The sequence below is a fragment of the Urocampus carinirostris genome, chromosome 19, assembly GCF_059441175.1.
Source record: "Urocampus carinirostris isolate Australia breed hairy pipefish chromosome 19, RoL_Ucar_1.0, whole genome shotgun sequence".
In the NCBI taxonomy this organism is placed as follows: domain Eukaryota; kingdom Metazoa; phylum Chordata; class Actinopteri; order Syngnathiformes; family Syngnathidae; genus Urocampus; species Urocampus carinirostris.
The window spans coordinates 11339390-11366785 of NC_142367.1; the positions used below are offsets into that span (position 1 = coordinate 11339390).

The 27396-nt window shown below is 40.9% G+C and overlaps 2 protein-coding genes and 1 long non-coding RNA gene across 3 annotated transcripts in view; 1 reads left to right on the top strand and 2 right to left on the bottom strand.

Moving 5' to 3' along the window:
- Positions 1 to 728: 728 nt before the first annotated feature.
- plekhm1 (pleckstrin homology and RUN domain containing M1) lies at positions 729 to 13116 on the bottom strand. The gene is made up of 12 exons (XM_088323321.1): positions 13069 to 13116; positions 10656 to 10745; positions 9184 to 9425; positions 6196 to 6813; positions 4456 to 4723; positions 4193 to 4355; positions 2744 to 3679; positions 2025 to 2170; positions 1769 to 1962; positions 1441 to 1504; positions 1203 to 1360; positions 729 to 1148 (listed from the first exon to the last, which is right to left on the bottom strand). The coding sequence occupies exons 2-12, from the start codon at positions 10707 to 10709 to the stop codon at positions 1040 to 1042; spliced, it is 2952 nt and encodes a 983-aa protein (XP_088179447.1). The 5' UTR covers positions 10710 to 10745; positions 13069 to 13116; the 3' UTR covers positions 729 to 1039.
- Positions 13117 to 14511: 1395 nt separating this feature from the next.
- The window catches only part of scn4aa (sodium channel, voltage-gated, type IV, alpha, a), a 33189-nt gene continuing 20304 nt past the window's right edge, over positions 14512 to 27396 (bottom strand). The window contains exons 16-26 of the mRNA XM_088323354.1: positions 26770 to 26811; positions 26555 to 26690; positions 23705 to 23859; positions 21098 to 21301; positions 20944 to 21066; positions 18189 to 18470; positions 18062 to 18115; positions 17853 to 17990; positions 17676 to 17780; positions 16190 to 16460; positions 14512 to 16131 (exon numbers count right to left, since the gene is read on the bottom strand). Of these exons, the coding sequence (XP_088179480.1) occupies positions 14924 to 16131; positions 16190 to 16460; positions 17676 to 17780; positions 17853 to 17990; positions 18062 to 18115; positions 18189 to 18470; positions 20944 to 21066; positions 21098 to 21301; positions 23705 to 23859; positions 26555 to 26690; positions 26770 to 26811 (2718 nt within the window). The 3' untranslated portion in view covers positions 14512 to 14923. The remainder of the gene's footprint in view (positions 16132 to 16189; positions 16461 to 17675; positions 17781 to 17852; positions 17991 to 18061; positions 18116 to 18188; positions 18471 to 20943; positions 21067 to 21097; positions 21302 to 23704; positions 23860 to 26554; positions 26691 to 26769; positions 26812 to 27396) is intronic.
- LOC148347314 (uncharacterized) lies at positions 24864 to 25629 on the top strand. The gene is made up of 2 exons (XR_015847940.1): positions 24864 to 25419; positions 25531 to 25629. It is a non-coding gene; the product is annotated as an uncharacterized LOC148347314 (long non-coding RNA).

Genomic DNA, 27396 nt, shown 5'->3' on the forward strand with positions numbered 1-27396 from the left:
GCAATGGTTACGCTGGCTTCACAGTTTTCGGGTATCTTGTTTCAGACTTATGGTGATGTTACCCTTAAGAGTATATTTTGAAATTAATCTTGAATTATATCTTGAATCCCAAAAGTTTAAGCTTTCCAATGATATGTTGCATTAAATATTTCAGTGAAATTGTACAGACACGTGTTTGCTTATCAAAATTCGGCAGTCCACCGGTGGGTTGGAACGTTAAGGGGTTAAGGTACTAAATATTATTACATTCTGTGTACTTTCCTCCTTTGTAAATATCTCGTGTTTTAATGTAGGCACATGTGGCTTATAGTCAGGTGTGACTTATGTATGTACAAAACATTATTTCCTTTAAAAAGGTACTGGGTACTTATTTTATTCCGCTTCATTTATTCTGCTCTCTCACATTTCAAGGCAAAGGCATATGTTTGGTCTTGGCATTGGTGGGGGACATAGCGCATTTTTTAAGTGATCGTGTTATATTGGAGGGGACAAAACAATTGCTTGCCATTTGTGGTGATATAGAATATTTTTCAAAACTGATCACATAACATTGGTCAGGACAAAACATAGATTACTTGATATTAGTAGGGAAACGTCTTCTTTGTCCTTGCCAAAACTACGCTTGTCCCAAAACATACAAAACACATTTTAAGGTCTGCATCTAAACTTACGATTCTGTTGATTTTGTGCAAGCTATTAAACCACACGAACAGTGATTAATACAACAATTTGAGCTCAACAGAAATGTTTATTTCTCTTTGTCAATGAATCAAAACCGAATGACTGTGTTACTTACTATTTAGGATCAAAGACTTTCCAGTTAACAGTCAAAGCACAGTGCAAATGTGTGAAAAAAAAATATGGCCGACTGCTTTGCTATATGAAAAAAGTCAGAAAACCAGCAGGCTCGAGTGAAGTCCCATTGGTGTAAAAAACAAGAAAAAAAAAAAAAAGATAAGGCACATTGTGACCTGTCACTCTTCCCCATAATAATTGCACTTTAGGTTGCCTGATTGTTGGCTGCTCATAACCGCCTGCATCAGTCCTGCAAGTTCCTCTCCTGGTATTTCTTCATCCGCTCGCAACGAGGACAGCACTGACCTGGCACCATGCAGGTCCGATGAAATACCGCTTTGCAGTCTTGGCACCTGCGCGGGCATCAGAAAGTTAATTTGATTCCATGTCAAAATCTCACGTCCTACCTGTCTGTGCTGTCTAACTGGAAAGGGAAAATAATGTTGTCGCTGTGGCACATCTGGCATATGAAGCCCCGCTGCGTGCATAGGTTACAGTTGAAGATGTGACTGCTGGCCAAGTGGCACAGCGATGCCAGGTAGTGGGTGTATTGGTTGTCAGCAATCTAAAGGGCATGATCATTACCTTTACTAAAGCATGCTTTAGAAGAGTTTTTTCTTTTCTTTCATGGCAATCTTTTCATACCTCCCGCAGGTCCCTCACACTGTACAAGCTGGTGGACTCCAGCAAGTAAGTTCGCTGCTCCATCCTAATGGGAAGGCAAAGAAAATAATTTCCTTCTTAAGACCCCCGAGAAAATTGTTAATTCTCATCTCATTGATCACAACAAATTAGGGATTGCTCAGATAAAAGTGTATTATTGTCGAATATTTGAGCAATATGCCAAAGATCGTCAGAGTAACGCATTCATTAATATTGTCAGCTTCAATTGGCAAGGTGCTTCGAATTTTTTTTTTTTTCCTTGCGTAGAAAAGGGTGGTGAAAGCAGAATCAAAATCAATGCAACACACACCTGGCTTGGAGCACTTTGCAAGCGCCGCTGCGGCACGTGAGCAGGTAGTCGCCCAGGAGCCGTAGCCTCTGCCTCAAGTTATGCACAAGACCCATGGACTCCGAATGTGCCAGCAAGTCGGGATTTAGCTGGTCCAGGTTGAGCAGAGGCTCCTGCTCCACCTGTGCAAGAAGCCACAGCACCTTCCTCGACACCTGGGCACACCAACACGAGGAGTGGAATGCAAAGGGTGATGCTGACAGATTCGCTAACCCACCTCGCGTTTTCCCAAGTCCCAGTTGTGCAGAACGCGTGAAGGGATGATGCTGGTGTCGCCGCAGTGACAGGACTCGCAGTAGTATTGGCCGGAAAACTCACACAGTCGGGCTCGTCCCAGCGACGGGCCAATCTGCTGTGAGCAGCCTAGACATAAATTTTGACTAAGTATGGGTGAGAGTATTAAAGCCAGACCCAGCCAGAGCCCGACAAATTAACTTGTTTTGAGGGACCTAGCCCCAAGCAAACCCAATTTTTATATTTCATTTGTGAGGAGCAGGCAGGAGGAAGAAAGTGTGATTTTGGCAGACTTCACCCCCAGCTACTCTTGTCCGACAGTGCCAGCAAGCACACATGCTGACAAGCAAACGCAACGACGGTCATTAATGTTGCTTTGCGCGAATTCACGACAAAGAAAAGACCACACAGAACAAATGTTGGGTGGATAATTAAAAAAGTCAGTGAGACAGAAGACCGGCCCAGGGCCAAACAAATGATTGGGATTTTAGGCCCAACCTGAAATTCAGGCCAGGTTCGTGCCCCACCCTAACATCTTATCGCAAATTGAATGATTAATGGTGTTTAGGACACAGTTGCTTCTAATGCAAACATGGCTAGGATGAAAAGAAAAAGCTAATAATTACCGAGTTATTGTTCGACAAGGCGCGAATAAACAATGTTAGCAGTTAGCTGCTGCACGGAGCGCAGAGGGGAGCATACCTGCACATTTGAAGCTCTGCGTGTCCAGTCCCTTAAGCGTGGGCACAGTGCACAAATGTACCAGCAGGGTTCCTTCTTCCTTGAGTCTGTGCTGCACCAATCTGCGGAGGTTTCCGGTCCCGCTCTGGCCCCCCTTCCCCACCTCATCGCCGCTCTCCAAATATGAGTCAAGAGCCCCTCTGATCAGAGCCCTCCAGATACCTGCCTCCTCGGGGCTCTCCGCTCGCAGTCGGAACATTTCCCTGAGAGTCAGGAGTTTAAAAAAGTGGGCTCCACCAAGTGCCACGTCAGGCACCACGTCCCGCACTTCCTGGATAGGGACAGTCATCCGCAGCAACTTAGTTCCTTCCTGCAAGCGGAAGCCTTTCAGAGCCTCCAGGGACAACGAGAAGACAAAAGGTGTCCAGGAGTGACTGTCCAAGTCCGAGCAGCAGTACAGTACCGATTCCTTTATGGCGTCCCTTTCCAAATTGGCAGAGTAGGTCCAGTTGAATTCCTGAAGCGATGGCGGAGAGACACATCGTTCTGGGCTACACGACGCTGAGCATGGGAAGGAACCGCCGCAGTTGTTGGGGCGGGTCTCACCAGGGACCTCCAGGATCTCCCACTGCTCCTCGGCGCGAGGGGCGGGACGACACTTGTTGACCGCCTCCACCACGCGGTCCACCCAATCCTCGGCTTCATCCCGATTGGCGGCACGCAGGCACAGGCGCTTCCCAGGGAAGGATAGCTCGAAGCGGCCGTCAGGCGAGGTCAGCCGGGCGTCTTCGCAACGCAGCAGAGAGCAGTTGTCGCAGCATGCACGCTCCTCGGCGTTGAGGTAGAGGCGGAACTCCAAGGGCGACAGCTCGCAATAGTGGTCCCGCCACATGCCCATGGCGCCCCGGCGCTCCAGATGGCCTAGCTTCAGCAATCCACGGAAAGGGTTGGACAGGCCTGTAGGAGAGACACTTTTTGTGGCTCATGTAACAATAGAGCAAAAATGTTTTTTTAAACATATATAAGCTACCTAAGATGACGTAAACACCTAGCAGAGGATATAGGTAGTTTTTGTATAAAAGACAGAGTTAGCTTTCCACAGGAAAGAGGACAACACTAGTAGTTCATATATAAGGAGCTAATTAGAAACGAGAAAAATAGCATGAACGCTCCTTGCTCAAAAGAAAAAAGCTAGTTTTCAATCTAGAAGCAACTTGCTCTCTCCATTAAACATTAAAAATACTTTCAGGTAGTGCTAAATAGAGGCAATACTAGTTTTCTGCATGAAAAAGGGCAATTCAAGGCAAATTAAACAACAATAGCTTGCATAAAAGCACAATACTATTTTCTTTTGCATGAAAGACAACATTGGTAGCTTGCTGTGCTGAACAGGATAATAGTTTAGTGAATGAAAAAATATTTTTGGGACAAGCTTGTGTAGCTAAATACTCAACACAGCGGATGACTCACCAATTTGACGGCGATGCACTACACTCGGTGGCGACTGCAAGTCTTCAGGAGGAGAAGCGACGGAAGAGATGTGAGGATGCAACGCCGATGCATCCTCTGGTTTTGACTCCACAGCCAATCGGGGCTTGTAGATGTCCTCGTCAGAGATCCAGGATCGAGAATTCTAAAATGCCACGCAGTGATGTCATCACACATTTGTTTAAGACTCCCTGTGCTAAGAATTGGTAAATCACATGATCACATGTAACATGAGAGAGGAATACCAAGAGGGATTCTGACGACAGCTCCCCACTCTCCACTTGGTTCTTTCCAAGATCCAGCATGACCTTTTCTGTGTGCGAAGGGAGGGGATCAAGGCACGGCAACGCCGGGTCAATGAGCGTTGGAGGAGGCGGTTCGGTGTCCGACATGGCAGAACTGGGCGGCTGGTCGCTGTCTGAGAAAGGATCAGCGCCAGAGTTGGAGATGAAGGAGTCCTCACGCATGGAATCCTGACTGGAGTTGCCGTTTGGTTGGAGTTTCAGAGGCAAACTTTGGAAGGGAGGAAATAAGAACACATTTGATTACTTTTCATGCTAATGGTGTTTGTAATTTTCATTTTTTTAGCTTCGTTCAGTTTCTAAATGAATTTTTGTTTACATTCACAACAGTTTAATATCCATCTAAAATATATTCTTTAATTTCAAGGATATAATATAAACTTAACTGGTCAAATGATTTAAGTAACATTTGTTAAATTAAACTTTATTAGAATTCTAAATTCTAAATATGAAACATTTTAACTGTCCAAACATGTACTATTATGAAACTTCTGTGTCGAGTACATTTTAGGGAAAATAGCAAAAAAAATTAAAAAAAATAAAAATTTAAAAATATCTAAAACTCTATCACCATAATATAAATGGTAAGAAAAACCAAGGACTTTTTCTCAAATTGATATATCAGAATAAGAAACAGTTGTACCTAAAAATGTGAGTAATTCTAATTTGTCAACAATTATACTCTGGTAAAGTGTGAATTTTAAGAAAATAGCGCCAAAAAAACCTACCGAAATATAGCAAATAAGTTTATAGCCAGATATAGTTAAATAAGTATATAGCAGAGATCACAGCAACCAAAGTGGCCAATTTGAGCTTTTTCATTAAAATTTTATAATAGAAAATGATGGAGCAGGGAAATCAATTATTGTAATGCTTTTCTGTATAAAACAAACATTACAAAACATTAACATTTTCCAATGCTTTAAGAAATATTTGGAATAAATATGAAATATTAAATGCATTTATGTATAAATCCACCTTTTGTTGTAATTTGAAAGACTTCATTTTTTATGGCTACAGGCATACATGTTTTTATAATTTTTTGGTCTGTTATGTCTTTTTCAACATCTTAAGTTGTTGACCGTTGGGGGTATCATGTGTCAAGAAAATTAAACCTTAAAACTCACCAAATTAAAGTGTGTTGGCATTGTAGTTCTCCATATATGGATTCTATAAACTGCAATGATCGAGCTAACCATCCTTTGTGTTTGTTTCCTTTTAAGTTATGTATCATGATCTATGGGCTGCAATTGACCATTCTCTCCCCTGAATGGTTAGAGACGCAGAAATGTGGGTTGATTTATACTTTTCTGTATCTTCCATGGCCGGTGAGCCTCACTTTCAAGGCAACAGTTGCACGGCCCAACAGGCAACTAGTCACAACCCCACAGGGGTAAACTACACTCGTTTTAATCCAACACACCGCCTCAAATGCCTGCTACACTTTCTGCGAAAACTCACGATATCCACCCCCTCCTTCAAAAATATTTTTTCATCAGATCTACACAATTCATGTACTTGACCCTTTTTGAAAGGCGAGATATTTTTATGCCTGAATTAAGATTTTTTTTTTTAATGTAATGGTTTAATGCATCAATATCATATTGAATTGTTTTAAACCTAGTCATATATTCTTTTCAATACACCTCTGGCCTCAATTTTAGGATTTGATGACAGCCTTACATTTTCTGGAGTGCTTTGGTGCCTCCGCCAACATCACAAGTGGACCACTGCTCGCCGGCAGGGCTTTGGAGGTCCTGCCCCTGAAGGAGGCTGTCCGAGCTCAAGCTGGACGACAGCTGGGAGGAGTCTGTTGTGTCAAGGCTCAGAGTGGACGAGTTGAGAGCCACAGCAGCACTACGGGCTTTGCGGGTCGCCCTCCCGATGGGCGGCCCGGCATCGGACGACCCCGATGACCCCGTGTCCCACGAGTCTTTAAACACGGGCCGGTCCGACGCCCCATTTACAGGCGCTTCTGCAGACCCGTCAGGGCACGGGGGGCAAAGTCCGGCCAGGCTGAGCGGCGTGGTGGTCCATTGATTGAGCACGGCAGACTTGTAGGAGAGGTTGAAGGTAAGCGAGGCTAGGCCTTGGAGGTAACTGAGCAGAACCTCACGCTCCTCACTGTTGAGCAGCAGGGCAGTGGGTTGGTAATGCGCCCGAAGTTTCGAGCTCTCCCGGAAAAGCGACACCAGATAACACTCCATCAGGCCGTGGTTGAGGGCCAAACGCAGCCATGCGCGACACCGGCCCACATCTGTGCCCACGAAGTTGATCTTCTCCAGCTCTGTGATCACATCCCTGCAGGTTCCATAGACACGTCTTTAATGGTAATACTTTATAAAGTTTAGCAAAAGAAATAATTTAAGAAATATCCTTATCTTTTCAAGTTAAAATGTATTTTTACAATAGAACAAAAACGTATGTTGACCAAAATCAGCCCTCAACCGGCTCTTTTTTAAGGGGTAATGAGTAATTGAATAGTGACGAACAGAAAAAACATTGATACATTTTTGCCAACATGTATAATTTGAAAAAATATATATTTGATTTATAAAAGATTTTCTAAAGACATTTTACTTCCAAAATTATCACCATCTATGTAGCAGATGTATAAACAATCTTAAAAACGTTTTTCAAATACATAAACCATTATCTTTATTAGGAAAAATATGACAGCTGGACGAACACGGTCCGTTTCAAGCCCGATTTACCCCTGCTCAGACCGGCGCAACTAAGGTCTTACTTCAACGCCGTGATGCCATTCTGGCCATCAGCTTTGCCGAACAGACCACCATGCTTAAACGCCTTGGAGAAGCTGTAAGCTGGCCTCTATAAGTTGAATGACAAATTCTAGGTCCTTAACGTCAAAAAGGAAACTACTGACTGACAGACCAACTAGAACAATTTCATTGGATCAAGATTGACTTTTGGCTCTTGTAAAAACAAAAAAAATACAAAATTTTAAAAACTAACGAAAAAAAAGATAAAAAAACGAGGAGATGTCAGACATGAAATCGACATATTATGCAAAAGGTGATTATGCTGATCTAGATTTTACATAAATTATTATTTCCCAAGTGTAATGATGAGATGTGATTTATGATACTCAAAATGCCTTGTTATAAAAACCTGATTACATGACAAGAAAAATGTGAAGTGTTTTGGTTGACAAGGGGACAGCTCTGGCTTTTTCTTTCCTGCTTTTTAATTCTGTTTTGTCAATTGTAATCAAAGCTGTAGATTTTTAACTTATTTTAACCTTGTATATGATGACTAGTGGAAATAAATTTTAAATCAATCATTCAGCAGCATCCGCATGGGGATATTGGCATTGACGCCTTTGACTGATTCAGTTTCAACTTGCGCTATTTTCAGCTCTGCTCCAAGTTGTTTACGTCATGTTTTTCCTGATCATGTGTTTATTTTAAATACCAACTACCACCGAGTCAAATATAATTATGAAGAAGATCACATGGGTGGTGATTTGAATGTTATATTTAACTCCAATAGATTGTGGTGTTGCTTTAAGAGCAACTTTTGTTTTAATATTGACACTCGGTCAAAAAGTAATATTTTAACAACAAAAATCGATTTTTTTCTTTCTTTCATATTTTATTGTGAATACAATGATGTGGAAAATATTTAATGTTAAAAAATGTAAAACAAAAGGGTTTGCCGTCTTTGTAAATATATATATATATTCAAACACATTTACCTTGAAAAGGCAAATGTATACATTTTCAACCCAAGAAATAGTTTGTTTAACCTTGTAAAATATTACTTTTTCTCAAAAGAATTATACTCAAAATACACAAAAATATTAAAAGTGATACAACTAATCATCGTCTATAATGACAAATCACCTTAATAGAGGACTCTGTATCTGTATCTAGAGCTTGGTTCACACTCCAGAGCTTAAAGCTCAATTCCCATTTCTTGGAGAAATCTAATGTTTTTGTGTGATCATTCACATTTCCAACTAAATGCGACTTGTATGTGATCATGAATGCTTGTGTAAATGCCACAAGAGTCCTGCATGCGCAGAGTACTCGTGACGTCACATGCAATGCACTCAGTGTTTGCAGAAGTACTCATGGATGTTAACGCACACATACATACACATACATATACATACACACACATATATACATATATATATATGTATATATACATATATGTATATATATATATATTTATATATATATATATATATATACACACATACACACACACTATAGCATATGTAGCAGTTTTGAGGTTTTTGTGCTACCTCAGGTGCAGCGCTTGTACAATTTAATCAAATTAAAAACCATTGAATGTTCTCGGTGTTTCCGTCTGCCATGGTTGTTGATTTCTCCACTTCCTGCCTGCTTGTTTAAAGCAGAACAGTGACGTGCAGGTTACATGAATGTGTCTTGATCGTACCACAGCAGTCGCATTCCAAAAGATCAGATATGTATCGAATTTAGGACTACATGTGCAAGTGGCCTGGGTCTGATTTGGGAGAAAAAAAAAAAAATCTGTTATGTGCCACTCGGATTTTTAAAAAAATCGGATACAGGCAAAAATATCAGATTTCCCTGCAGTATGAAAGTAGCCTCAAAAGAACATTACATCTTCTTTTATAATCTTTAAAAAACCTTGCAAAATGGTGACGGTGGTACTCACCGATGCGTGATGGTCTTAAGGAGGCCCCAAAAGAAAGGCTGTGGCAGAGGGCCCCGATGTCCTTTCCTGCCTCTGCTGCTGGCCTCCCAGCGCACAAACTTGCTCTTGATGCCATGGACAAAGATGGCCTCCAGCGCGCTGCACAGTAGGTTGGCGTCTCCGTCCTCACTGGTGACCACCGCATCTGATGTCACATAGCGCCGCTGCAGAGCTTTGAGCGACTGCACCAGCGACTCTTTGATCTGTAAACAGGAAGGAACTTTGCAACCTCTTGTTCCTACTTGCAAGCTAATGAGTAACTTTGTCATGCTAAAAATGTTACTTAAAACCACTAAAGACAAGCTGGAAAGGGATCAATGCTGCTTACTATGCAGCATTGCGGCAACGGTCACATGATGACCCGGAAGGAGAACATCAGCACGTGATCAATCCTAAGCGGTTAAAGATTACTGTAGCTTTCAGTCTTTAAAGAAAAGACAGCAGGAGTATATCCAAACATCCATCTGACATTACCGTAGGAAAATCATCTTGTAAAAAAATTTGGGGAGAATAACAAGGCATGATTTTTCTCCATCTAAACTAAAAATTTGATGAAAACAAAGTGCAGTATTTAGGGGAATAAACTAGCTATTTTTCCATTTTTCAATATATTACTCATTTTGAAAGGGTTCGATTTTGGTCATCTGACCTTCCCACCTGAATCACAAAGTATAAAAAAAAGTCTAGGAAGAACAAAAATCTTTTTCTCACATCTACTGAATCTAGCCTAATGTTTCGAGGAAATAAAATGTGAAATATTAGGAGAACAAAGTTGTTTTTAATTTGTCAAAATATAGTACTTGGACGGATGATTTTATGCTTTAAATAAACAGAATGCCATATAGTGAAAATACAGTTCCGTTTTCATAACGGACTCTGGTAAAATGTCCCTGTTGGGAGCAACTATTTTCCCCCAAAAAATGAAATAAAACACTTACATAAATCGTGCGCTTAAGTGAGGTTATTACTAGAATTTTCTTTAGTATCCGGATGTTTCCAGTTGTTTTAGAGAAAAATAACAACCCTAAAAACATTATTTAAAGCAATCTTTATTCTCAATTATTCAGACAAAAACTCATTTTTAAAATTACATTTCTTTAAAGTAAGTCACTATATTTGAATTTTTGCCACAAAATAAACATAAAATGTGGTCACCAGCAAAATGTACACATTGTCATGTTTTAAAAAGGCAAAACAAGCAAATTAGTTTGATTCCTCCCTATGTTTACAATTAATAATCAAAGTGATATTTTTGTCCTAGCCACATCTTAATGCTAAAGCCTTCCTAATGGGGCATCTATTCCTGCCTCTTTAAACACAGATTACCCGTTAATCTAATCCCACGCCTATAATAAAACAGAAAACAAAGCAAGCGATCCAGATATTTCTTTTCATATTCATTTTTGCAACAAAAAACGAAAAAAAAATCATACCTGTTGGACATGTTTAGCTTCTTGCAGGGCGTCTGGCGTGTGCGTGGCTAACATGGCACCTCCTCCAGGGTACTATACTCACATGGCATTCTGCAAATGGGGAAACAGAGAGCAAGAGATAAGTCAAAGACGGAAAAACACACGCTTAGCATGTGACAGACAGTTAGTTTCTCCTTCCTCACTGGTGCTGTGCTAGTTCGTGTTACGTTTTCCGTCATAAGTCATTTTGGGGAATTTCTTTGTACAGTTAAGTCAAAGTTCTAGATGATTGGGGGGAGGGATGAGCAAAAAGATCCCAGCTGTTAATATGTGTTATTTTGATTTGAGTAAAAATGCTCATTTGCTTGGCTTTAAATTTTTTTTGTTGATTTCGCCAGATGCGTTTGAAGATACTTTTGAGGGCTTTAATTGTTCCATTTATTTGTATTATAATTTGATCTTGATTTTTTATGTCTCTTATTAGTAAAATAAACAAAACTAGCAAAACAATGTCATATGGAAGCTAAATTTGCTTATTTTTTATATTTAGGAGAAAATAATTGTATTATTGTAATAGGAGGAACCCTTTGACTAAATTGTAAGATAAGAAATGTAATATTTGAAATTAAGAAATACATCTACCATAAGGTTTAAGGGATTTTTTTCCTTTTTCGCAAAAAAATTAAAAAAAGGAAAAAAATAAGTAAAACTATTACTATTTATAGTAACGTTAAAAATTAAAAATCAGGTAAAATAATTTTTAATATAAGTCTTATTAATGTTTTTGCTCCAGGAATCAGAAAAAAATATATACCCAAAATAAACAATGTTATATCATATTTAAGACAGATATGCTTGTTATTTTTTATTGTACAAAAAATACAGGGTGTTCATGAAGTCTCCTTACCTAATCAAAAATGTATTAAAAAGGTAATTCATAAGATATTGTATTCAGATTTCCTCTATTGTATTCAATGTTGATTCAAGTTTTTTTTATCACCCCGCATTTGTGTTTCGAGGATCCTGTTTGTAAAAGATGTGATGAAACTCTACAAAATAAAAATACAAAATTGTTACAGTGTTAATGTTACTGTTTACCTGACTTGTTAACCTGACTGCCCATTTTGCACATCTGGTTAGCTACTCCTCTTGCACTATCGGCACTATGGTAAAATACTATACGTAGCCATAATACAATACAACTTTTACTTATATCTGTACATTCAAGGAAACTGGGCGGGTCAGATGTATCGACATTTCGTTCTGTATACACGTGTACTAGAATGACAATAAAGTAGATCTGAAATCTGAAATAAATACACCTCAAGAGAAGGTGCAAAGTGTCTTATGGTTTATTAAAACAAAATCGCATTGTCAGATTCCGCGACTAAATATAGAAGAGATCCCCCATTACGTCCAACAATTTGTGCATGGCCCAAGGAATTTATCGACAAAGGTACTATGTAGGACCTTCTGCACTGTTGAACGTGATAGCTGTATCTGTGTGGAATCAGTACAGATGCACTTTTTGGCAGAGAGAGAAAAGGACTGTCTTACGCTATCGATGTTTTTATTAGATTATCTTGGTCGCCCACTTCTTCCTTTATCTAACATTGCTCCTGTCTCCATAAATGTCTAGTGCCAAGAAGAGTTTGGCAGACAAGACGTTAGATCGCTTCCATACGTAGTTCTACAGTTTTGCTGAGTCCGCCTATCCAATTTTGTTTCAGGAAACCATAAAACACTTTGCGCTTTCTTAAGGGGTATCCATTTTGTAGGGGTTCATTTAATATCACTTGTTTCACAAAGAGGATCCCTAGAACACACTTTGGTACTAAATTGTTTTCATACCGCAAGTAAAACACTTTTTTTGTTTGTTTTATTTTTTCAGAAGGTGTTTATTCTGATTTTGCATTATCAAAGCAACAATACAAAACTAAGAGCTATTTGACCTAGAAATTGACACGAAGAAATTAACACGAAGGTCACGTGACACTGAATAAAGTCCTTTTGACGTGATCCAATCTAGATAAAACTACAATGATGGTTGCCGTAAAAAACAACATTAGAGTTTAATGCTCTTTTTAACAACCAAACAAGCTGTAGTACTTCACTTTCTCCTAACCTTGAGAAATTATTCCCCGATTTTACATTCGACAACAAGCACTTCAAAACATAGAGAAAAAAAAGAAACATACTTAAAAAAGAACTCACTAACGTAAACGCCTAATTAGCTTAGCACTAGCTATACAGCAAAACTAGCTTAGCGTCATCACCGGACTTGACTTATATTTAAGTTCAGGACAGCCTGTAAAAATGTAAACCAGGAATGACAACAGAGATTTTAAAAAGTCTGTAAAAAATTAGCGCATTTCTCCATGGCCTAAAATATTTTATAAAAAACAAAGAGAACAGGTAGTCGATGTTTGTTTACCTCAGGCAGGAACGAAGTGTACAGACGAGTAGAGAGAGGTGCATCGTGGGAAAAAGAGTATGTGGCGTTCATGTACATCGGATAACCAGGATGTAACCCACACGTCTGACAAAATGCTTCTCGTTTTGTGTGCAAATTATGTAAGATAAGTATATAAATTGATTAAAAGTTGGCATCTTGAAAAGAAAAAGTTATTATTTGCGTTTGACAGTTGATTTATTTTGTATTAAAAAGTACGAGTGTTCGCAAAGGCAGCGCTCGCTCCGCAGAAAGTGAAGACGATTCAGGTACCAATACAGATGTTTTCTATAACCCTGTACAATAGTATCACTCCTTGAAATTCCGGTAAAGTTTGAAAAATTATTGAAAATTAAATATGGCTTTTTTGTTTGGTACTAATTTGGTGTTATAGACATTTCAAGAAGTTCCGGCAACTTTTTTTTCCAAGTACAGTATTTTATTTCTTCGTGTGTATTATAATAATGCGCTGAAAATTATAATAGTAAAACATGTGGGCAATTGCTGTCAGGGGTAAGGCACTGCCAGCATTTGCCAGAAACTAGATTTCTAACAATCTTCAAAAACACACACACACATAAAATTAAATAATTGGTATTACTGAATGCTATAAATAACTTCCCTTTACCTCCAAAATGTCCAAAAAGTGAAGCCAGTCCCTGGAATAACGCAAATACCGAAATAAAAGGTATATTACCTGATATAATAAGCAGCTTTGGAGCGCAAGATCCACTCCCAAAAATGAATCACGTAATGAGCAAGTGAAAAAGAAACCAGCCAAAAATGATATATTCAAATAGTGACCATATCTATGTGGAAAAAAAATGATAGGTGTGTGTTTAACTTGTTTAAAATTAAGTGCAACTTGTCACATAGGCACACACACAAAAGTCAAATGGGTACATTTATGTCCTGTAAATGTTTCAATTTCAAATAATTGGCACAATCTGCCAAAGGGTCTTGTTTGCACGGATTTTACAACGTTCAAGAAAATAGGAGATATCCAGGAATTACTGCCGCTCATTTTTTCCTTTTTTGGCTCGTGGATGTTTTCACCATAAATGTCCTACATTGATTTTTTTAAAGGCTGGGGTATATTTTTTAAGTGAGAACAATACTTAAAAAGAAAACTGGAGAACATTGTCACAAAGTACGTTGAGTAGTGTTGCAATTTGACAAGCTGCAACTAGAACGTTTCAGTACGGGAAGGTACATACTTACTTCTCTAATGCCTCCCGAGTGTAAACAAAGTCAATCATGAAAAGAAGGTAGTCAAAGTTGTAATTTCTTCCCTTTAATAGAAACAAAACAAATTCCGAACAACAGAAAAAAAACAGCAAACATGTACCTATCATCCAGAGTAAGACGTTTTCAATTAAGACAAAAAAGTGAAACGACTTTAAAAAAAAAAAAATCACAGCATCATGGACGCAAGGCCCAAAGAGATTCCAAGAGCCAAATATTTTGGACATGTAAACATGAACACTGCCTTTTCCGGGCCTCCTGGCAAAGTGACGGGAAGTTCCCTTTCGGACGCTGCAACTGGACCTGGACGGCCCCAAAATAAATGTAGTGCAATACTCTGGCAGCTATCCCTAAACATTAGCTGCTGCTAGCATTTCGTGAACCGGATTTGTGTAAGTCCGGTTTTGTTAGAAGTGCGATAGCGTTGAAGTGGTATCAGGGTTTTAAGTCAATCACCAACCCAGCATGTTTAAAATATACTGTTGACGTCTATAGTCGTCCATGGCAGAGACAAATCCAGTGCCAAAGGCAGCTATTGATGTCAAAAATCTATTTTGAATAAGGTAGCTGTGGATGGGTTTAAGTGTTTTGGTTATACGGGTGACTCTTGGACTTTTTCCTGAAGGTGACCGAGAACCTGTTCTGGATCAGGGGTAGAACGCAGAACCACTTTGTTAGTCATTTCCACACTTGGTCCAGGACCTTGAAGGATCTCATAGGGTTTTTCCTGGGTGAGTACCAAGCAGTAGAGGGCTGCCATCTTGCACGCAATCAGTCCTTCTCTCTCTGGAGGGTCTCGGTCCTGAGCGGCCCCACTCTGGGAGCGTTGCAGGAAGGCGGCGTGCCGGATACCCCGCAGAAGTAAGTGGCTCCGATAAGCCCGCTGGATGATGGTGGCGGCCCACGATTCCTCCTTGTGGCGGACAGTGGTGGTGATGGGTGCGAACGAGTCTGAGGTTGGATTGCTCAAGACGAACTTGGTCTTGATGCTTTCCCGCATGGCCGCCATTTCCAGCGTGTCGCCCAGGACCATCTCGGTGACGGCCATCAGGACGTCCAGGCAGTGGATACGGTCGCCAATGACCAGCGGTAGGTCCATATGGATAAGGCGGAGTCGGTTGGGTTTGGCCACCCTCAAGGGTTCCTGGAGTGCATCACAAAAGTCTGAAAGGCGGGCGTACTCAAGGAACATGGTCCCCTCAGTGTCAAACTTCTCCCAGGTCTCATTGAACATCTCGAAATCATCCTCACAAAGGGCTTCGCTGCTCTCTTCCTGCGCCACGTTAAAGTTCTCCAGGATAATGGCGATGTACATGTTGACCACCACTAGGAAGGAGATAATGATGTAGCTGCTAAAGAATATCATGCCCATGCCGGGGCTGCCGCAGTTGCCCCGGACATCCGTGCCAGGGTTCTCAAAGTCAGGGTCGCAGTCGGGGGGTTCCCGGTTGAGCATGGGGAGCAGGAGCCCGTCCCAGCCTGCTGAAGTAGTGATCTGAAAAAGGCAGATAATGCTCCCACCGAATGTCTCGAAATTGAAGATGTCATCCACGCCGGCTTCCTTTTTGACGTAGGCGAAGTTGGACATGCCGAAAATGGAGAAGATGAACATGATGAGGAAGAGCAGCAGGCCGATGTTGAAGAGGGCAGGGAGCGACATCATCAGGGCGAAGAGGAGTGTCCGGATACCTTTGGCGCCTTTGATGAGACGTAGGATGCGACCGATGCGGGCCAGGCGGATCACGCGGAAGAGCGTCGGTGAAACAAAGTACTTCTCGATCAGGTCCGAAAGCATCGTCCCTGCAGGAGAACCAATTTCAGGATATCACAGAACATGGCATGGATTACAATCACCCACCGGCGATGGAGAGGATGACCACGATGAAGTCAAAGATGTTCCAGCCGTTGGTGAAGAAGTACTGGCGAAGTGCGAAAAGCTTCAGCACACACTCTGTGGTGAAGATGGCGATGAAGGCCAGGTTAACTTTGAATAGGAAGTCTTCCTTCTGGGCGCTCTGGTTGTCCGTCTCTACCATCATGGTCACCATGTTGAGGCAGATCAGCACCATGATGAAGATGTCAAAGAACTGCTGACTGATGAGGTCAAACACCAGGCCCTGGAGGAAGTTCTGCAGAGAGAGAAATTAAATTTGAATCCAGGAAAGTTGATTTTTAGCAATTAGAGCGGAGGCATTCATTGGGGCGCACATGCCAAGCTGAGGTCTTTAACAATGTTATTTGAAAAAAGGTCTGAATGCCTTCATAAAATACAGTAGGTCTACTGTATACGACATTGATCCGTTCTGAGGTGGGGATCACAAAGTAAAACCGCTTTATGGCCGGGGATAGAAACCTATACTAATTAGCTAATGCCTTTTGAACACCTAGAACTGCAGATAAAATATTGAAATACTGAACTTGTATACAGCAAGGAGCACTGTACTTATAAAATATGTGCTTATGATTAACAAAAACTGAAATGAATATCGGCGTAAAGTGGCGGCACGGCAGGTGAGTGATTAGCATGTCCGCGGCACAATTCTGAGGTCAAATCCAATTACCAGCCTTCCTGTGCGAAGTTTGCATGTTCACCTAATGCTTGCTAGGTTTCCTTTGGGTACTCCTGTTCCCTCCCACATACCAAAAACATGCATGTCAGGTTAAATGGCTTGTCCAAATTGTCCCTAGATGTGAATGAGCGAAAGAGTTGTCTGTTTCTGTGTGCCTTGCGACTGGCTGGCAACCAGTTAAGGGTGTCCTCTGCCCACTGACGGAAGATAGCTGGGATAGGCTGCAGTGCCCCCGCGACCCCATTGAGGATATGCGGTGCAGATAACGCATGGATATGCGTAAAGGAAAAAATAAATTGTATTTGCCTGTGGTATGACGTGACCTGATCTGGTCGAGTGGAGTAAACGGGATGCAGACAGGGAAGGAGATGGTGGATTAATATGAAATTGATTTTAAAACTTTAACTTGAAAATATTGTCATACTCTTAGGAAATATAGGATGTTGCTTTAATCACATGAGATTCTGAACTGAATAAATAGAAAGGCATTGTGGGAAGTATTTAGCTGATAGCATATTGGCATTTTAAGAAGTGGTGACACATACCAATAGCAAATCAGCATTTCATATGACATCGATCAATAGCAGATAGGCATCCTAGACACGTAACTCGTCATACACAGGCACTGAATTGTTGACGTCGTGGTAGGGGAAAGGCTGTAAAGAGCAGCCTGAAATACATTCCACACCGAGAAGTGAAACATCATAAGGTGGGGATTCCTTATCCCCAGGGTCTATCGTATATCAGTCAAAGGCACAAGCAAAGATAAGATACCGTGGGACGTGGAACAGACTTCTGCGGCTTCTTGGAACCGAGTTTCTTCATAGCTTCGTAGTACTTCTTCTGCTCCTCTGTCATGAAGATGTCTTTATCTCCCAAGTGCTTCACAAACATCCACCGTTAAAATAATATTATCACCGTCATAATAACAATGAAAAGTCAAGCACTCATCTTTTTCTTCTGCTGATTGAAGTTATCGATGATGACGCCGATGAAAAGGTTGAGGGTGAAGAAGGAGCCAAAGATGATAAAGATGACGAAATAGATGTACATGTACAGGTTGATCTCGTACGAAGGCTGCTCCTCCACCTGAGGAACCCAAATTTGGATTTTATTTTTGCTCAAGAACTTAGAGTACCTAGTGAATGTTATTCACTTACTTCTCTTGAGTCAACAGCAGCATACATAATGTCCATCCAGCCTTTAAAAGTTGCCTTCAAATATACCAGAACACTTTTATTGGATTTTTTTCCCAACATATAACCGTCATTCACGAGCGTTACAAACCACTTGAAGCAGTGACAGATATCCTTGCGCCACATTGTCGTAGTTGACTTTGATGTTGACCCAGCGGGCCTCCCCGGTGGCCTCCTGCAGGGCCAGGCACTCGCTTCGGTTGTTGACCTCCCAGACGGTAAATAGCTCGTTCGATGTAGTGTTAATGCAGCGGTAAAATTTCCCGGCGAACATGGTCACCCCCATGATGCTGAAGATGAGCCAGAAGATCAGGCACACGAGCAGAACGTTAAAGATGGACGGGATGGCACCCACCAGAGCGTTTACCACCACCTGGTGGGGAAAGGAGCCTGGCTTAGAACCATACCACAAGGCTAAGCGTAAAAAACATTTGGAACACTTACCAGACTGTTCTTTCTTTCAGGGTAAAGCATGCAGGCTTGGAGATAACGTCACGTGTTAAAACAGCCAGTAAACATGCACTCTACATGTACTAAATAAGGGGGAAATAAGCCAAATTGGGTCAAAAATTAAGCTTTATATCAGTGTCTGAAACTCATGACAAAAAGTTAGCGAACATCAGGGCAGACAACTCTGAAAAGTTGCCTGCGCAGCCATAAAGTTGCCTGCCCCATTTTTCATAACTTGAAACACAATAAGACGACTAATCGCAAAAAAAACATTGTTGCAAAGTACTAAGGATTGATAATCAGAAAATATAACAGAACAACACTTTAAAATTAAGTTTATTGTAAATCTACTTATAACATTTATTGCATGGATATGACATCGCTGTTTTCCATCTGCCATCAGTATTGTACCTGTATTAACTCATCTTCATTCATGCAATGCTTGCGTTGCGTCGTCTGCTACAAGCCACGTGAACTCCTCTTTCAACGATGCTCTTAATGTACGTTTACGTTTTGTAGCGTCATAAATTTTGCTTCTTTTGAATATTTCTTCTGGGGCTGAGGTTTTGGCTTGATTCCTAACCATTTATCCATTTTTCTTGTGTTCTCTGTGCGTTTACTTTGGAAAATGATATGCAAATGCACAACCTTAAGACGCTCGGGAGAGTCCGGAAGCACAAAGTTATTCGATGCAGGCTTCTGATCGGCTGCCGAGTATGCAAATTGCCAAACAAACCGAAATTCCGAAATTTCCAAACGAAAGAATATTTCGAATTTGGAATAAAGCAAACGTTTAATTTGATTTTTTGTTTCAAATTTGTAATAAAAACGTTTTTTTGTTTTTTTTCTTGAAAAAGTTGTCGGCCACCCGGGCAGAAATGTTGTGTGATTAGTATGCCCGACGTAAAAGATGCACGCCACGGGCATCCGGGCAGACGTTATTTCGGACACTGTTTATATAGTATGTACTTTTATCTATCCAGCTATCTGTCAAAACGCTCATTAAATCTGTACTGTAAAAGTACTGGCAAGCGCCCTCTTCTATGCAGCAGTGTGTTGGGGAGGCAGCGCTAAGAAGAAGGATGCCTCTCGTCTTAATAAACTGGTGAGGAAGGCGGGCTCTTTTGTGGGCACAGAGCTGGACAGCCTGACAACTGTAGCTTAGAGACGGGCACTGAACAAGCTGCGGTCAATCATGGACAATTCATTACATCCACTTCACAGCATCATCTCCAAACAGAAGAGCAGCTTTATCTATCTATCTATCTATCTATCTATCTATCTATCTATCTATCTATCTATCTATCTATCTATCTATCTATCTACTGGAGATGTGGAAAATAATCCAAATTGGGTCAAAATTTACATACAATGTATGCATTTTTTCATCTATCATCTACCATTAAAATTGGTGGGTAAAATGTACTCCAAAAGTATTAAAGTCGGCAGAGCTAACCATTTTTGGTCAAAAAACATGGACTTCAAAAGTACTAAGGAGCTGGAAAATAACCTAAACTGTTTAATGATGATTTGTTTAATGTACTGTAATGTAAGTTTAATCTTTCTTTTTCTGAAAAAAAAAACAAAAACAAAAAACTAATATTGTGGGGTTGAAAATTTGGGGATTGTTTTTCTTTTGTATTAAAACTAAGATGTACAAACTGACAAATTTTGAGTGTTTAATGAAGAAAATAACTCAATACTGTTTGTGCACAAAAAGACAAATTGAAAGCTGAGTCAAGTTCCCCCAGGTTTTGGGCTGGTCCAACATTGACACACTTAATTTGTATTTTTTTAACCCCTATATATTTTGTTTTTAACAAAAACATCTACAAAATAATATATATTAAAACAACATTTTTAAGTTATACAAAAATCTCTCAATTTTGCAACAGTTTAAACACAATCACCCAAAAAATTTTTTGGGCACCATGGTTTTTATGGAGATTTTTTTGTTAATTAATAAATCTTAGTTTGTTTTTTTTAAATAGTTGATAACGACAATTTTTAAAAAAACTGATTTTCGTGAGTTTGAAAGAGAATTACACAATGTTTGAGGGGTGTCCAAACGTACAACCCAATTTTGTGGGGTTAAAAAAATCAGTTAATTGTTTATATTTTATAAAGACAACTTTGCAAAATGGCCCATTTCATGTGTTTAGTCTGGAAAATTACCCAATACTTGTGATTATTTGTGCACGGAAAAAAAAATCAGAAGCTGAATCAAGTCCCGCCTAGTTTTGGTCCGGTCTACTATTGACCCGATTTGGGTTATTTGCGAACTCCATATTTTTTTGGTTGTAGTTCTTTGTTCCATACTGACAATTAATGGTTCAATTTGAGTCGTTAGAGCAACAGTACAATCCAACAAATCTGGAGCTTGGTTGCTTTCTTACCCGCATTCCTTCAAATCTGGAGAGGGCACGCAAAGGCCTCAGCGCCCTCAGCGTCCGCAGAGATTTGATAGCCCCCAGCTCCGAGAAACCCAACCAGTTGGCTCCCAAACTAACCAGGGAAATCTGTAGCAAGAGAGGGCGCTTTATGAGCCACCAAACCTGGGCGGAACCTTTTAGGACTCACATCCACGATGAAAAAGTCCAGCCAGCACCAAGCGTTGGTGAAGTAAGTCTTGAAGCCGTACGCCGTCCATTTTAGTAACATCTCTATGACGAAGACGAAGGTGAAGACTTTATCAGCGTACTCCAGAATGATTTTGATCATCCGACGTCGTTCCAGGTAGATGTCTTCGAAAGCCTGGAGGGTAAAACCATATGATTAAGTCCACTGTGTAATGTGTCATTGTATAACTTTTGTGTTTTGTTCAGTTAGAGCGGGTTAATATTCCAACATCATGGTTCATGGTCTCTTGGCTCTCTCGTTATTTGTCAATCCAAATATGAGTACAGATCCTGTGTCATATCCTTTCATGTTTTGTACAGTTACAGCTAGAGAGTGTTTAAATATATACTGCATTCTCTCTTTTTTTAGGTTTGGTTCAGTTAGAGCTAGTTAGTCTTCCAGCGTTGTATTTTATGGTCACATATTCATGGACCTCTACTTGTGTGTTTGTCCACGTATAGGATTATTTCTTGAGTTGTTTTCCTTTCATGTTTTGCTCAGTTAGTTTAGTATTCCAACATTATCCTCGTCACTAGCGTTGCATTACGAGCGTTGCATTACGAGCGTTGCTTCAGCTATGCATGCACCAAACTTGTAAGCTTGTCAGAATTGGAATGCTATAGAGGTAATTTGCAGCAATGAATGGGCGTCATGTCAGCTGAGGGATTGGCGCGCAACCCCATAGTGCGGAAGTCCAGGGTTTTACTCCAGCTACCACAGCCTCCCGTGTGGCGTTTGCATGTTATCCCCATGCTTGCGTGGGTTTCCTCCGGGCACTTCGGTTTTCTCCCACATTCCAAATACATGCATGTCAGTTAATTTTCCCGAGGTGTGAATGAGCGAGTGAGTTGTCTGTCTTCGTGTACCCTGTGACTGGCTGTCAACCAGTTCAGAGTGTCCTCTCCCAACTGCCCAAAGTCGGCTGGGATGGGCTCCACCACGCCCGCGACCCTACTGAGGATAAGCGGTGCAGATAATGGATTGGTCTTGTCACATTGGCTCTCTCGTTAATGTATATTTCTATCCATGCATATGTAAAGGCAGCACGGTAGCGCAGTGGTTAGCGCGTGCGCGGCACAGTTCTGAAGTCATGAGATCAAACCTTCCTGTGTGGAGTTTGCATGTTTGCATGTTCTCCCCGTGCTTGTGTGCCCGGTTTCCTCCCACATTCCAAAAACATGCATGTCAGGTTAACTGGCCGGTCCAAATTTTCCCTAAGTGTGAATGAGCGAGTGAGTTGTCTGTCTCAGTGTGCCCTGCGACTGGCTGGGAACCAGTTCAGGGTGTCCCCTGTCCACTGCCCGAAGATAGCTGGAATGGGCTCCGGCACCCCTGCGACCCTACTGAGGATAAGCGGTGCAGATAATGGATGGATTGATGGATTGGTGGATGGATGGATGAATACATAAATAAATAGCCTGCGCCATCCTTTATGTTTCATTCAATTAAAGCTGGTTAGTGTTCTAACATATTCTGCATCGTCTTACTTTCATGTTTTGTTCAGTTGCTGCTAGTTGGTTTTCCAACATATACTGCGTTGTCTTCCATTTACGTTTTGTTCTGTGAGAGCCAGTTGCTGTAGGAACATTGTGTAGTGGTTCTATCCATGGTTGGTTGAGTATGTTCCCTGCCTCCCCATTCTTTTGTCCAGTTAGAACCATTTGGTATTTAAGCCTATCCTGCATGTTTTCTTTTATTACTTGTTTTTTTAGACCTAGTAGTTTTTCAATATTGTCAGGGCCAGAACAAATAGTAGACCCAAACGCGTAACGTTTCACTCAAATGTTTATTGGGATATTGAGGAAACAAACGCCAGCAATCCGGTGCTCGCTGGACGAGGGAAGAAAGCCACTCACGGGATTGGAGCGTGATCGGAATGTGGAAGTGGATTTCCCGGGGCGGGAGATCGGAGCGTGGTCAGATGGGCAAAAAGGGTCAATAGCCAGAGCAGGGGATCAGAGTGGTCGGTGGTCAAAAACAGGTTGTTAGCCTTAGCGGGAGATCAAAGCGTGGTCGGTGGTCAAAAACGGGTCGTTAGCCAGAGCGGGAGATCAGAGCGTGGTCAAAAGGACAAAACGGGTCGATAGCCGGAGAAAAACGGGGAATCAGGAACAGACGAGTGGTATACGGATGAAAACGGGACTGACGGGAGCCAGAGTCAAAGTGCTTGCCCTGCATAAGCAGAGGTTCGCTGACAGACTGACAAGGAGTGACTGGCGTACTGGGTATAAATAGAAGGGGAATCCATCAGGCAACAAGCAGCAGCTGGCGCCAAACGAGGGGGCACATGTGAGGGCAATGAGCAATCATGGCAAATATTATAGGGCAGAGAACATAGTCCAGCCTGTGTTAGAATAGCTGCACTGTCTTTGAATTGTGAGGCTCCTTGTAAACTTCCATTTTCTGTTCCTTCACACTTCCCAATTAAATCCTTTTTCTGTAAATGAATTATTTTCTAAAATCTTAAGTTGAGTCTACATTTATGGGATTCACTTCTTCAGCCACGCCGGATCATAACACAGGGTTGTGATTGTGTACCAGAGCACCGCTGCTCAGCAAAATCATGAAGATGATGAAGGTCTCGAACCAGTCGTGCTCCACGATGGCAAAGCAGGTCCTTCGCAACTTCCACCAGCGCTTGCCTTTGACCGTGTCAATGTCCACAGTCAGACAAGGCCAGCGCTGCACGCAGTCTGGGGAAGAGAAACACAAAATTCAGACATAGTAGATTGTTAGAGGATTAAAATTGAAAATACAGTGCATCTATTTGTGATTCTTCCGAATACCACTAGAGGAAGCCTTAGAGCAGGGGTCGGGAACCTATGGCTCGGGAGCCATATATGGCTCTTTTGATGACGGCATCTGGCTCTCTGAAAATTTCTGAACGAAACAAATCAATTAATAATTTTGCTAATAATGTTACTTTAGCAAAATAAATAATAATAATAATAAAGTCAGAAAAAAACATGTCCAAAAAAAATAAATAAATACACACATTTTAATTTATATATATTTTCACCTGCAACTTTTCGTTCAGGCACGCAGCTAAGAGCCAATCTGTTCTCCGGTGAGCGGGAGGGTCCGCTACCCGGAAAGTCTACTTTTAATGGATAATTTACAACAATCTGCACAAGTCATTTTGAAGCAAAGAAGTAATATTTCCTCGTTTTTGGTTAGCTTTTTTATGCAGAGTAAACCCTTCTAATCAAGAAGATGACGAAAAGAAAAAAAGATGAAGATTACCGTACGTTTCAGCAGGAATGGACAGAGCAATTTGCCTTTATTGAGAGAGCAGGTTGTGCAGTGTGTCCTATATGCAATGATAAAATTTCCTCGATGAAACGGTCAAATATAAAGAGACACTTCGACACACGCCATGCCACATTTTCAGCGAAATATCCAGTGGGAGACAACAGAAAGAAGGCCTGTCAAGAACTACTTTCCACAGTCCAGGCTAGTCAGCAGCAGCTCCGTGTATGGGCCAAACAAGGTGATTTTAACTCTGCTAGCTTTGCTGGTTCTTTAGCAATTGTGAGGAGCGGGAAGCCGTTTACAGGTGGCGATTATGCCAAATCATTCATGCTTTATGTGGCCAACGAGCTTTTTGACGACGTTAAGGATAAAGATAAAATAATCAAACGGATAAAAGATATGCCTCTTTCAGCAAGAACTGTGCTGTGATGTCTAATCAAGTGGAGATAAAAACAAGTGAATGACATAAATGCAGCGGAGTTTTTTTCCCTCGCTTTGGATGAATCAACAGATGTCAGTCATTTATCCCGGTTCAGTATTATTGCACGCTATGTTGACGGTGACTCGCTGCGTGAGGAAAGTCTTGCCGTTTTGCCACTAAAAGGGACAACGAGAGGAGAGAATTTATTCAAGTCTTTCATGGAGTTTGCAAATGAAAAGAATCTACCAATGGATAAACTTATTTCTGTGTGTACCGGTGGTGCTCCGTGCATGGTGGGGAAAAACAGAGGATTTGTAGCGCTGCTTCGTGAGCAGGAGAACAGACCCATCCTCAGCTTCCACTGTATTCTACATCAGGAGGCACTTGCTGTATTGATCATGTTTGGATCTACGTATGCATGCGAACAGTCGTTCTCACACCTAAAACACATCAAAACCAACCTGCGATCACGTTTAAAAGATGGAAGCCTAAACACCTGCATGAAGCTGAACCTCACCACCTATCAACCGGACTACAAAGCCATCAGCAAAACCATGCAACACCAAAAGTCGCATTAATAGTAAGTCAGAAGTACTTTTCTTATTAATAAATACCTTTAATTTTATTTTGAACAACATGTTATAACAGAGTCTTATTATAATATATATATTGTTGGTCTTCTTCGATTTAGATAAGAAATTGCTGACCTGAGGGCCTCAGACAGCGGTGAACAAGCAGAGCGGGCAAGTAAACATGGACAGATATGAATAAAACCTCAGCCTGCAGACCAGTTGATTGTTATAATTATAAATAATTGTTAGTTTTTGTTATTAACTTACAATGTTGTTCAAAATAAATTCCGTCTTATTATACTATAAACTCGTTGATTTTCCTCTTCCATTTAGCTGTTTTTGGTATTAAAATATACATATGGCTCTCCTAGGATTAGATTTTGAAATTTGGGTTTTTTTCAGCTCTTTCAGCAAAAAAGGTTCCCGACCCCTGCCTTAGAGGGTGGAAATAATCTATTCATCTCTATAAACAACAAGGACATCCCTCAAGTCAAATTATATGTTCATAGACGAGGGGTCTCCAACGTAGCACCTGTGGGCACCAGGGTGTCCCCTAAAGAGAGATTTGTGTACTGTTACCTAATGCTAAATCTTTTGCACCCGAGTCATCCTGGAAGGGGGATTACCACTTGTGAGGCCCCTTCTTAAGGTTTCTTTTTTCCTCATGCTGAGGTTTTGAGTTTTTCCTTGCTCGCATGTTGGTTTAAGACCAGGCGATGGCGTGATTGGAAATCCTTTGCAGTCCATGAGACATCTTGTGATTAAGGGCTATACAAATAAATGTGTCTTGATTTGACTTGACTGAAGTGCCCACAGACCTGTTCTGAAAATAGCTCACCAGTGCTGATTGTGATTATTTAGCAAAAATTAATGTGTTGACTGAGTCTATGTAACCCTACTTTCAATAATAAGCCAAAAACAACATAGGTACAACATAGTAATAGCATGATAAGTTGTTATTTTATAGATACATATCAAACTGGGTGCCCTTTATGCTAATTAGTAACCAAAAGTAGCTCTCATCTTGAAAAAGGAGGGAGACCCCTGCCCTAGACTAAAGGAATAAATGTATACTTATTTTATTACAATGTTCTTACTGTACATTTTTGCAATGCACAATTTGCAATGATCCAGAATTCCTACTGTCAGTAAAGCAGGCTTCCGGCTCCACAGGTTCTGGTTCTTCTTCTTCTTCTTCCTCCGTTTCTGGCTTAGGGGGTTGGTAGTCTGCTGTGCTGCAAAGCGACACGTCGGCGTCTTCGGTGGCCACGCCCATCAGCTTCATGGGCACAGAACAAACATGCTATCAAAAAGGTGACGTTTTAAAAAAGTGTTATGTTGTTAAGAGACATACTCACTTTGACATCTTTTATATGACCTAGCTCATCTTCTAGGCTTTTCTAAAAAAAAAACATGAAAATGAACAAGTTCAGTGCCATTGACTGCCAAGGATGGGGTTTGTTGTTTAAGGTGACCTTACAAAAAAAAAGATAATTTTTTTCTCTATTAACTATGTGTTAACAATGCCATCTCTGTTTAAAATGCCCCTACTCTTTAAAGTTCCATTGCGCTTATCTGTTTTCAACTTGTGTTTGGGGCGGAACACATTAGGTTAGAGGAATAGGTGTGGGATGAGTGCAGAAGAGTTTTTGTTGTTGTTTCTATTGGTGAGAATAGTAGAAAATGGCAAAAGTAAGAAAAGGCCTGCTTAAAGTAAATGCCTACTCTAACCCCAAAATGTCATGATTGCTGATGTGACCCAGCTGTGCCCGCTCATTTGGCGCCAACTGCCACGGGTTCTGATTGGCTCTCTGTCAGTATTCGAACCCAGTTCTGTCTGTCCCCTGTTGTCAGTCCGTCTGTGAACCTCAGTGAACACTAGGCATACCTTTTTCGACCCTGACTCCCACCTGGCCCTGCCTGTTATATATATAATTTTATTTTATTTGGTTTTTTTTTTAAGAAAGAAAGAAAACAACTTTCGT

Excerpts from the sequence above, each read along its gene's own strand:
- plekhm1 (XM_088323321.1), bottom strand. The coding sequence starts at position 10,709 with ATGTTAGCCACGCACACGCCAGACGCCCTGCAAGAAGCTAAACATGTC. Across the intron at positions 4,724-6,195 it reads ACCAAAGCACTCCAGAAAAT|TTTGCCTCTGAAACTCCAAC; the intron begins GTAAGGCTGTCA and ends TCCCTTCCAAAG. Across the intron at positions 4,356-4,455 it reads TGTCGTCAGAATCCCTCTTG|AATTCTCGATCCTGGATCTC; the intron begins GTATTCCTCTCT and ends GTGGCATTTTAG.